General features: G+C 38.4%; 1 protein-coding gene across 2 annotated transcripts in view; it reads left to right on the forward strand.

The window, feature by feature from the left end:
* Positions 1–10,867, forward strand: part of LOC146321200 (RNA-binding motif, single-stranded-interacting protein 3-like) — a 174,733-nt gene extending 163,866 nt beyond the window's left edge. The window contains exons 11-14 of one of the 2 annotated variants that reach the window (XM_084726255.1): positions 5,806–5,922; positions 6,239–6,325; positions 6,869–6,993; positions 9,081–10,867. In XM_084726255.1, coding sequence (XP_084582381.1) covers positions 5,806–5,922; positions 6,239–6,325; positions 6,869–6,993; positions 9,081–9,084 — 333 coding nt within the window. In that variant the 3' untranslated portion in view covers positions 9,085–10,867. Of the gene's footprint in view, positions 1–5,805; positions 5,923–6,238; positions 6,326–6,868; positions 6,998–9,080 lie in introns of those variants that run through there. The other variant, XM_084726256.1, reaches the window with a different exon arrangement.
* Positions 10,868–12,193: the final 1,326 nt, after the last annotated feature.

The following is a 12,193-nucleotide window of genomic DNA, read 5'->3' on the forward strand; positions in this document are numbered from 1 at the left end:
TCTGCTTATATTACTTTCTGGAGTCTGCTTGGAGGTCAGTGTCCGTACAAAGCTGCAGGTAACCTGCCAAGAGTCTGGGGAGGAAGAGGCAGGGGGAAACAACTCGCACCAATATTTTGAAAACAGACTACAGCACCCATTTTTGAATGCTACAGTCTGGGTGAGAATTGCTGGGGGTGATGAGGGGGATTTCCGCCTCTCTGATTTTCATACCGCCCCCCGTGCTCATTCATTTTTTATCCCCAGTGGGGATACATGTTGTCCATGCTTCTGGTCATACTGAATAAATGAAATACATTTCCTATGCCTAGCACTAGATGGTGAAAGTTAAGACCATACTAGCTATTTTAAAAACAAGTCATGGATGCTCCTGAGTGAACAAAGTAGCGAGTGAATCAAACCGGGGCTCAGTTTCCCAGAAGGTCCTTAGTGCTGTGTGCGTTACAAGTTGTACCTTAAGCTTATGGGTTGTTTCCTGGTTTTAGCTTTATTGGGCCAACTTCATGCTTTTCAAATTAACAGTTGCAGTATAGTTTACATCTAGGCTCCTTGTGCACTCATAGGAAAAGAAGTTTCTTTGCTAACATAGTATATATAGATATGCTAGTATATCTTAGAAACCTTGATAGAAAGGTACGTTGAAACTGGGAAACATGGCGCTGCTTAGTATTGGTGCTCACTAGCTATCAAAAGTGAATACCTGTATCAAACAGCAACAAAACATTTTTCATCCCAAAAAGCCACAATAAGTCTATTCCTATATTCCAACAATTAAAAAATTATTCAGTTAAAAAAAAGTGATAAAAAATATAAATCGCCCATTCTAATGTGCCAAAACACAACAATTCTTATTTTCAGGTGATTACACACTAATGAAAAAATATACCTATTAAAATTATGTTACATTTCTGCCATATTCTGACAAGAAATCTTACACACTGGACCTTTAAGAATGTAATAGAGTAAAATAAATGAGGGCATAGTTTTAGTATGGAAAATAATTTTTTCCGACCATCACATCACCTGAGAGAGTGCAAACAATGCCGGCTCACATCCTTTACATTCTCACACGCACAGAGCTCTCATCACACCAGCAGCAGTTGGTGGTTTTCTCGATAAACAGGTGTCATTATCACTAATACTGTGTGTTTGATGCTGCACGATGCCTGCAGCATTCCACTAGTCAGCTCCACTTCTCTACTGGAAAAATGACAGCATAGGGAGGAGAGGAGAGGAAGAGAGGAGGGAGTGAGTTCAAAGTTGAAGCAGATCTTGAATTTTTCTCTCTCCTGTCCTCAGGGAAAACATAACTGTCTGTCTTGTGCAGTCATTTATTGCTTACCCCGGGAAAAAAAATGTCTGATACATAAAAATATTAACACACACACACTCTACCACAAACAATTACACACCCATTACACGCTAATGTGTAGTGCCCGTGTGAAGACACACACGGAGATAGCAAGTTTAACACTTGTTCAGCTATAAATCAGAGCAGACAATTAGTCATTGTGGGTTTCCTTTTTGCTTTATGCAGCTTTCTCTCAGCACGGGAGCCTGCTGTGAGATTGGATGAAGGAAGCGAAAGAGCGAGGGAGGATGAGAAATCATTAAACAGGAGAACGTATTATATAGATGGATGAAAAGCTTGGGTATTAGCTCGATTCTGGCTGCTAAATCTACCTGCCGGAGCCAAGGCTTTGTGCTGGTTTGTGGGTAGATCTGTTGATGCATCTGTGTGTGGATGCCTCTGGCTGTGTGTGTGTGCACATATACACTCTTAGAAACAAAGGTACTTACTAGAACTATAAACTGCTATTTGGCTAGTCCCCATCTGAGAACCCTTTTTGATTCCTGGTAGAGGCGTTTCTAAGGGTTCCACTTCCCAAGGTTTTCCTTGGGAACCACATTTTGCAGGTTGTTTACAGGCATTGTGCAACGCTCTCTGTTGATGATGTCCTTGATTACAATGGTTCCACGCAAAACTGGTGGACATGCAGGCTGGACTAGATAACATCAAGGTTTCATGGATCTTGATTGGAACTGGTTCAAGAACCAGAGCTTATTTGGTGGAAAAGGGCCGTCAGAAAGTTCGACATAGAAGGGTTATATGTAAAACCCTCTGCAAAACGTTTTACTTAGAACCCTCTATGAGAGGTTCTGCTTTATGGTGTAATGCTTCCACTCAGAACCCTCTCTAGGCCCTTTTCTGCCAAAATAGCCCGTGGTTCTTGAACTGTTTCTGCTTAAGATTCTTGGAAATTTGGTGCTATCTGAACTAGCCCAACCAGTTTTAATTTTGAGCGTATCTGTTGTAATCAAGGATGTCATCAACAGCAGGTGCGGTACAATGCACAACAAACTGTGGAATATGACACGCCCACTTTGGTTTCCAAGGAAACCCTCTAATTTTTAGTTCCAGTTGGGAACAAACTTTTCAGTTTTTGAACCAATTTATTTTTGGAGGAAATGCTCAAAATGATTCAAAATTAGCTTGAACCAGAACTGGGCAGGCTCTATGGGGTTTTCTACCTAGAACCATTTTATTTTCCACAGGGTTTATCTAGAACCTACCCAAGAACCCCTTTGTGTTATGGTACATAGAACCTTTTACAAAAGAGTTCTTCAAAGATGTCAACAATCCTTCAAGAACTCTTACTTTCAAAATGGGTTCTTTGGATGAAAATGACCCTCAATGGAACCTCTTGCAAAGCATCCTCAATGAACCCTTTCTTCAAACATGGTTCTTCATTAGCAAATGGTTTCACGTAGAATCTCAGTCCTTCAAGAAGAACCCTTATATCTTCTAGTGTAGAACTGCATGTGAGTGTGCGTGCAGCCGGAAGAAACGCCAGTCATTCACTTGTGATGTTGAGGACAGTGTTGACAGAGCATTTCTGATAGCCAGGCGGCCGTGTTCTTCAAACACGTTCCGTCTAAAGACAGCAGTCAGGAGGAAGACCACTCACCACTGTTAACAGCTCTGACAATCCCTGTGCTGTACTCTGTGTGTGTGTGTGTGTGTGTGTGTGCACATGTGCGTGTTTCCCTGTGAAGTTTGCAGACATAAGGATCTTCACTTACAGATTCGCAACTGTGAACAACTCTGACAGTCTGTATGTGCTTTCAAGAGCTTCACACAGCTAGAACGTTTCATTACTGTGTGTGTTGTTTACGCACATGTGCTGGTAGCCTCCCTATGAAACCCTAGACTCTTAGAAATAAGTGTTTCAAAAAGGTTCTTTCTGAAGGGCTGAGGTTCTACCCAGAATGCTTTTCATCCAGACGAAGAAGAGATCTTCAATGATTGTTGAAAGTGTGGATGTTAAAATATGTTCTCAATTTAAACATCGTTCGTTGTAACACAGATTGTTAAAATGATGGATGACCACAATATTCCATCTATGGGATTCAATATTTTTTACCTCATCTGTAGAGAACAATATAGTTCTTTGTCCTCAGAAGACAGAAGACATAGTTATAGGTGAAATATAGGTGAAATATAGTTTTAGATCCCCCTGGGTTCTACATGAAACTCTTGGAATATAAAAGGTCTCTCGGTGGAACACCCTGGGTCGATTACAGATAAAACCATTGGAATATAAACGGGTTCTTGGCAGACACCCCAGATGTGTTCTTGTTAGCTGCCTTAGAAGGTGGAGAGGCTCTGGATAAAGCCACCAGAGAAGGTTCTTGGTGGAACCATTATGTCATAGAAAGGTTCTTTGTAGAGCCTCTCATAGAGGTTTCTAGGTGGAACCTTTCACAGATGGTTCTAGGTATAACCCTGGGTTGGATTCTATGTAGAACCCTCTGAAAGAGTTCAAAGTCAAACCTTTATTAAAAAAAAGGATCTACCAGGAAGAACCCTATATGGTTCCAGTTAACACCTTTATTTTGATGTTTTCTTGCACACATACAGAGCTGTTAACAGGACTGCCATACAGCTGAGCTGGTGACTAAAGTGCCTAAATTTAATACCTGTGTTCTTCTAACAACCCGTCTCTACATGCAACTTCAGAAATGCTGACTGTTCTCCTGAGTGATCCCGACACCTCTCCACTGATGCTGTCTGTGCTCATGGGAAGAGTAGTTAAACAGCCATCACAAATGAACAGTGTTTACCTCGCAGGGATGTTGCCAGGTGTCTCCACAGCACACAGTGCGGGGAGGAGTCTCCTATTAAATCTATACAGAGCTGTTGAGTCTGTAGCAGAGCTGTAGTGGAAGAGCAGAGCTCAGTGCATCAAGGTGTTAGGAGGCATCAAAGCCCGTCACATTGAAGAGGTTTACAGTAAAAGCCTTTCTGCTCAGAAGCATGTTCTGTCAAGCCTGCCTGGCAAGCCGGCTGACTGGCTGCATCGCTGTGTACAAAGTCAAAACACTTGCAGTCATCAGACTTAACTGGGTCGGAAGTCTTTCTACTACAAGCTGAATGTCTTTAAAAATGTTTTATTTAAGTGCATAGCATAAGAAGCATCTTTTTCCCCTGTTGCAGGAAAAACATTGATTGACATAAAAATACTTGAATTCGCTTTCTCGCTGAAAGATAGGTGAGAAGATTAACATCATTCTTATGCTTATAATTTACAGTGAACAGTGTTCCTACACAGTGTGGAAACCTGTGGAATTTGACTTTAGTCCTTTGTCCTTTTGTCCTTTGTCCTTTGTCCTGTTTGTTTCCCAACACTGGCCCGAATCTGTTTTCTAAACTGAATAATTGATTTTACAAGCAGAGTGTTTTTCATGGTGACATGACCAAATCAGTTTGAATGAAATGGCAATATCTTTGAATCTTTGAATTGCACATATACATAGCAGCTCTAATAACCAAATATTATACTTGACTGAACAAATTAAATTAATCAACTTTTATCTACACATTTTTTTGTTATTTTTAATAAAATAGAGTCTGCATAAACTATGCAGGAGGACATAATATAATAATATAATATAATTCAACATGTTAAAGGGATAATAATAATAAGAGTATACAGTAGGTAGCACAGTTTTTTGAATATATTTTCTTAAAATAAAAATGAAAAATCTAGTCTAGAAGAGTATTTTGGAATGAAAAATGTGTAGGAACCCTGAATTAAGTCTGTCTCTATCAAAAAGTAAAAGAAATCTGCCTCTCAGCACCACTAAAGCTGTTTAGTAACTTTAGTGGATCACTGTGCCCAGCCTCAAAATAGTACAGCACATAATCCTCTGTTAAAACCACAAGTTGTCGATTTTATACTTCAATTTTTTACACATATTAAAAAGTAATAGTGAGGGTTAGAGGTACTGTAGGTGTATTTTACCTTTGAAGAACTAGCTCTTTAGTCTTTAGGGTAAACTAAGCTAATTTAGTACTTGCCATCGCTTCATATTTAGCATTCAGAAAAAAGTGTGTTATCGATCCTCTCATCTGTCTCTGGGTAATGAAGCAAATAAGGGTATCTGCCAAAACTATTCCTCTAACGACTCCGTCCCACTCACTCACCCTTTACCCACAGATCAAGGCCCTTACAATACTTTACTTTGAGATTTAGTTATAGTTTAGTTTTAGATAAAGGTTATTGCTTCTCTTGCCTTCCCTTTTCTCTCATTTATAGCCTTTCATATCAACATTTCTCCCACTTCAATTTTCTCTCCTCTGCCATCCCTTCATGTTCCACCTGCTTGAGCCGATCAGCGTTTTTGGTTTGTGTCATTGATCCTTGGTCCTTGTCATATGATATTTAATAACAGTTTGTTCGCATTCCTTGTACAACAGTGTCTATAACCTGGCTGGTCATGTGTCCTTCCTCCTTCCCTCAGGGTGCTGTGATCACCCCGGCCGCGGCCATAGAGCCCAGTTTGTCTCTTCACCCCTCCAGTGTAATGGCTCCTCTCACCCAGCAGATGAACCACCTGTCCCTGGGCACTACAGGCACCGTGAGTCTCAACTTTTAGTGCAGTCTGTTTTCTGTATGTGTGTTTATCTTTTGTAATTAATTTGATATAATTAATCAATAGAGGTGTGATTGAAATGATCTCACAGCAGAAACCACAAACGACACACATGAAAACTTTTTCTGTTTGCAACACATCTGAAATCTGTAGTGACCGTGGAACCAAGCCAAACTGTTATGCAATGTCTAGTGATATGTCTCAGGGAATGTTAGACAGTACTTTTAATCCAGACATCCCAGAGAACATATTGTTTCGGCCTGTATTATAACACTGTCTGTGCCCCTCCTTCTCTCTGCAGTACATGCCTGCTGCAGCCGCTGCTCCTATGCAAGGAACCTACATTCCCCAGTACACTGCAGTGCCTGCCTCTGCCATAACAGTGGAAGTAAGGACAAAAAGTTGTTGTTTATCGACTTAACTCCTTATACCAACTTCATACTGCAGCCCTTATAGAGGCTTTACAGGGCTGTCTTGGCTTGAATACTGACTTGAATATTCTCTTGTGTTGTGCCTCTCAGATAAATTTAGGTGCAGTAAATGATGCTGTAGTTTATAATGGTCATGGTGTCATGAAATGAAAACTAAACCCCATGGCAAAGCCTAGATAATATCAGAATCACATTGTGGTTCTGTGTGATTCAGGCTGAGACACTGCCACTAATTGTGCTCAATTCCCGAAGGCCAGAGGAACTATTATTGAATTCTAAAATGAGCACCAGAAATTATACAGAGTCTGCTGGAAGAAGTTGACGCTTCACTTTTAATCAATACCAAGTGAATTTTTGTCGTTGCTAAACTTTTTGGACATTCTCTGTGAATGATTTTTGCAGTGCTTTATGGAACAAAAAGTCCTCACTTCGCCTCAGTCGTCTGAGTTTGAAGGGTTGAAACCTTCTAACAGTTTCTGTGACTGTGTCTCTGGTGTCAGGGCGTGGTGACAGACCCTTCTCCACAGACAGCCGCCCCCTCCTCACAGGACGCCAGTGGGCAGCAGCCTTTATCAGTGGAGAATACAGGAGATCATCCCACAGCCTACTCTTACCAGCAGTCTAAGTGAGTGTTGCAGATAAAATTTTGTCTCTCTACTTTCATTGAATTTGCTAATAATACTTAAGTGATTCACTCAAGTAAAGTTTTGAGTGCAGAACTTTTACATGTAATAGAGTATTTCCACAGTGAGGTATTAGTATTTTTACTGAAGTAAAGGATTTGAATACTTCTTCCACCGTTCTGATAGTATTTGATAAACTAGCTTACTTTTACAGTTAGAATTATGAGGACAAATACAAAACAACTCTTTCATTCAAAACACAGCTTCTTCAGTTTTAGATTTGTCATTTTTCATAGTTGAAATCCATTTTAATAGATTGTTTCACAGCCTTATTATTTGATGCTTGTACTTATATGCGCTACAATCATCTGATGATTTGCCACTTTTTGGTAATTCATTTCAGGAATGTCTCACTTTCCATTTTCAGATTAAAGCTTTAAAGCTTAAAAGGTTTCAGTGCTTAACATAGCCAAATTTCTGCTCCATGTTAACCTTTTAAGTCTCTTAAAGGAGTAGAGAAATGGACTAGAAACAATGTGTGTGTGTGTGTGTAGGGAGGGTGTTAACCTAGCTGGTCACCAGTGTGCAAAGGAATAGAGCAACACATATACAGTAATCCTCATGAAACTACATACTGTTATTTTTAAACTTAACCTCATTGTACCAACATATTTAACATAGAAGAACTACAGAGTGGAGTGAATAAACCACTGAAAAAAACAACCATCATAGCATTTCTTTTTAAAACATTATTAGTTACATAATTAATGTAATAAAAAAAAAATCAGACTATTAGTATATCAGTATATCAGGAAGGTTACAGTTAATTTAACAGTCACTCAATAAATATGTCCATCTACTGAAACTGTCCCAGCACTCCAACACACTATTTTTAAAAAGTGCCAATTAAAACAGAGAAGGATGATATGAAGTCATTAGGGACAAAATGATTGACAAAGTCATTAAAAACTGGAATGATAGAATAAATACCTATGAAATATGACTAACTATATATATACCTCAGGGCTCCGTTCTCCAGTCAGTAGGAAAAGAAAATATGTTTTAATCAGTGAGCTTCAGAGCTGCTTGTAGGCAGATTTTGTTACTTTCTGACAGAGCCAGAGCCAGCTGTTTCTTTTTGCCTCCAGTCTTCATGCTAAGCTAAGCTAACCAGCTGCTGCCTATACTTTCATATTTACCACACAGACACGAGAGAGGCATCAATCTTCTCATCAAACTCCAGACAAGAAAACAAATAAGCGTATTTCCCAAAATGGCACTCCTGTCTCCTAGAAATTACATTTTTATATTGCTAAGTGTTTTTAGAATTATGTTGAGGTGGCAACATTTCTGCCTGGAGGCACACAGTGGTGGTTGAGGTGGATGTTGGCTGTACAAAGTGCAGGATTTTTATACCATAGTACAGTGTTTGCATCTCAACTTCTGCAACTAAAGCATTTAGGAAATGTTGTCATTTTGGTTAGGTTTAGGTAACAAAAGCATCTGGGTTAAGGTTCAGGAAAGATCATGATTTCAGTTAAATTTTAATAACTTTTGCTGACTTTTGAATAATGCTGTCCTCACTATGACTGGATAGTGTATTGCAAGATTGCCTGTTTTGGCAATCAGTTAACATTTTACTGATCCTTTCACTATCAACATTTTTGCAACAAAATTTACCAACATTTCCTCATGATATAAAATGTAATTTGTGTGTCATTAAGTACCTCTCAAAATATATTTGCTGTTGCAGATTAACTGTATTTAAATGTCATTTCTAGGAGACGGAGCTGAAAATGTTATTGGTTGTTTAATGATATTTTATTAAGCATGCAGTACGTGTGTGGAAAAGACGGGACCCTGACACAGTGTTTGTTTTGGTCCTGAATCACGTCAAACCTGTCATGTTCATTTTTTATCTTTCTCCAGGTGTTTATTCGTCTTGTTTTTCTGCTTCCTAGATAAGCTGCTGGTGGTTTCCTTCACACACAGCAGCTGGACGAAGGATGTTGTGCCTGCTTTAGAAACAGTCACGTTGTCAACAGTTTCCAGAGTTTTTTTCACTGACTTATTTTTCTGTCTCCTTTAGATAACAAGATTGGTAGGAATCATTGCTGCATTGCCTTTGGAAGGACTGCACTGAGGCGCTGGAGACACAGAGAGAATCAAAATGAAACTGGGACAAAAAAACAGAGGTGACATGGGCAACACTGAGGGGAGAATGCTTCCACTGTGCACAAGCACCAAATAAATGACAAAATGAAGAAAAAAAATCAATTATATTTCTTACCTGGTTGAACCAAGAAAAAGACAGAGGAAAAAAAAGAAAAGATGGTTTGCTGAACTTGAGGACAATGAAATCAAACGCAGTCTTCAACTTTGAGTTTAACATTTCTCACTGTGAGACTGGACTTTGCCTCCAAAGGAAAACGAGAAGACAAAGACTGAAATCTAAACTCAACCAACAAGCTGTACAGAAAAAAAAGAACATTTGAATGTGCAGGTAGATTTTCAGACTTTTTTATTAAAAAAGAAGGAAGCAAAGTCTAGAAAAAAAAACAGATTGTCTTCCTTTGATATTAAGCTACATTATTTTCATTCTTTTTATTATTTGAGTAGTTTTCTAGAATATTAATGTTTTCGTAAATCTTTATTGCCTTAATTTTCTCAAACTTTGGGAAAAAAGTTTCCATAGTGTTGAATTATTAAAAAAAAAGAGTGGTTGAATGATTTGAGAGGTTCTTGGAAAGTTCTGAGAGCCTCAGAGATAAAATTTACAAAGCTATCTGTACAGGATTTAAAAAAATAAGGTTGTATTTGTATGACGATTTTAAATTATGTGGTGCAGTGCAGCTGATGTTGGTCGGTAAGAAAAAAAATCTTTAATTGTGGGAAGGGTCAATCCACTGCTTCCTGGAAAATGCAGTTAAGCTTAATCATGGGGTAAAGGTTCTGTTTTTCCATCACATTTGTATTTTTTTTTTTTTTTATGGCAGTCTTTTTTACAGTCAAAAAGTTTTTGCTTTGCCTGCTTTGCTTGTCTCACCGCAAAAAAAGAGAAAAGTTTAAAAAAAAAGGAATATTTCTGACTTTGAGAAAAAGCAGAAAAAAATGCTAGGATTTTTAAATGTGCAAAAAGCAATAGTTTAAGTAAAACTGTTGACAGTTTCTTGAGTCTTTCTTAACTGTTGAACAAAAGCAGCCTACAGGTGGCACATTTTATACCAAAGATGAAGAAACTAGGTAGTGAAGAGATCTTCCTTGTGTTGCTTTTTCTTTATTTTTTCACCTCTGAATCTGAGATTTCTCTTGCTTGTCATGCTGTTGGTGTGTGCGATGATTTTACCGGTGACTGAGAACATGCAGTAGGTCTTTAACACAACTGCCTCAACCAGAAGAGTGTAATGTTTTCTTTCTCACATGATCAAACTTGTTGATAATCTAAAGCGGTGCTTTAACATCTGTCAAGAGGCCAGACACCTTGTGGAAAGTGCAGGAGGAGGTAGGTATGTTGTTTGGAATGAGTTGGCATATTTTATTTTAGCGGTAAAGAGCAATGAAAAGAAATGAAAATGCTCTTATATCCTGTGGAATATTGGTGTGTACTTTTTAAACTTGTGTATACACACAACACCCTCTTCAGACAGCATTGACCAAATTCAAAATGGTAAATGCCAAGGCTGAAATGCTGCTGAAATGTCATTATGACAAAATTCTCTGTATTTTATTGCAAACTCCAATTCTAAAAAAAAATTGGGATGCTGTGTAAAACATAAAAAACAGAAAAACAGAATGCAATGATTTGCAAATCATTTCTAACTTATATTGAATTGAATACAGTAAAAAAAAAACAAGATATTTAATGTTCAAGCTAGTAAACTTGTAAAATTGTCTTTTCTAAATATGCACCCATTCTGAATTTGATACCTGCAACATGTTTAGAAAAATTAGGATAGGGGCAACAAAAGACAAAAGGATATTACTATCTGGGATCAGGAACTCTGCATCTATGAATGTAAAATCCAGAAACATCGCCAACTTCTCAAAAGTCAGCAACTGTGATAGTATGTGGGTGTGTAAGTGCCCATGGCACCATGGTTAACTGTCACATCTGTGAAGGCCCCATTAATGCTAAAAGGTACATACAGGCTTTGGAGCAACATACGCTGCCATCCAGATGATATTGGAATAGAAAATGCCAGGCTATTCATGCTAAAGCAGCATGGTTTCATAGTAAAAGAGAGCAGCAACTAGACCAGCCTGCTTGCAGCCCAGACCTGTTTGTCTTTGAATATGTGTGGTGCATTATGAAGTACAAAATATGACAATGGAGAGCCCGCACTATTGAGCAAGTCATAAATCAAGCAAGAATGAGACAGGTTTTCATTTTCAAAACTTCAACAATTAGTGTCCTCAGTTCCCAAATGCATACTGAGTGTTCTTTAAAGAAAACATGATGTAACACAGTGGTAAACATGCCCCCATCATCACAACTTTTTTGGAACATGTTCTCAAATTCAGAATGAGTGTATGTTTAGAAAAGACAATAAAGTTAATCAGTTTGAACATTTAATATCTCGTCTCTGTAGTGCATTTAACTGAACATGGGGAGAAAGGATTTGCAATGGCATTGCATTCTTTTTTTTTTGTTTCATGCAGAGTCCCAACTTTTTGGAATTGGGGTTTGTGTTTCAAAAGACATAATCTCAGTCCACACAACAAACTCATTCACGCCGCTGTCTTGCCAAACACAAGCCATTTAAAATGTGAGCAGGCCGATGATCTCTGTCAGAGAAAGGGGCATTTTCTCTTAAACAAAATAATTTCTGCTTATGTATATTCTAAAAGTAAAGAGGAAAGATATTTTGTTTTCCGTTTTTCTTTTTGTGTTGCCTTTTTATCTTTTTTGAGAATTGATGTGTGAGCTGCTAATTACTTTTTCATTATTGAGGATTTAGGTTGTCTTGTGTTGGGTGGGTGTGGAAGAGGTACACCTCCAGAATGACAGCAGTTGACCTCTTTAAGCTAAGATACAGACATGACTTGACAGCGTAAAAACCATCCTACAAGTCTTGTGCCTCTATTCAGGTGAAAGGAGAGACAGATTCCTGGTTGTAGCCCTCGAAAAACATGAAAACACACAACTCTCTTCTCATGAAGGTAAAATCTTGAAATAAAAACCTGCATTATTTGTACTGAGAA

The sequence above is a fragment of the Lutjanus erythropterus genome, chromosome 9 (genome assembly GCF_056507025.1).
Source record: "Lutjanus erythropterus isolate fLutEry1 chromosome 9, fLutEry1.hap2, whole genome shotgun sequence".
In the NCBI taxonomy this organism is placed as follows: domain Eukaryota; kingdom Metazoa; phylum Chordata; class Actinopteri; order Lutjaniformes; family Lutjanidae; genus Lutjanus; species Lutjanus erythropterus.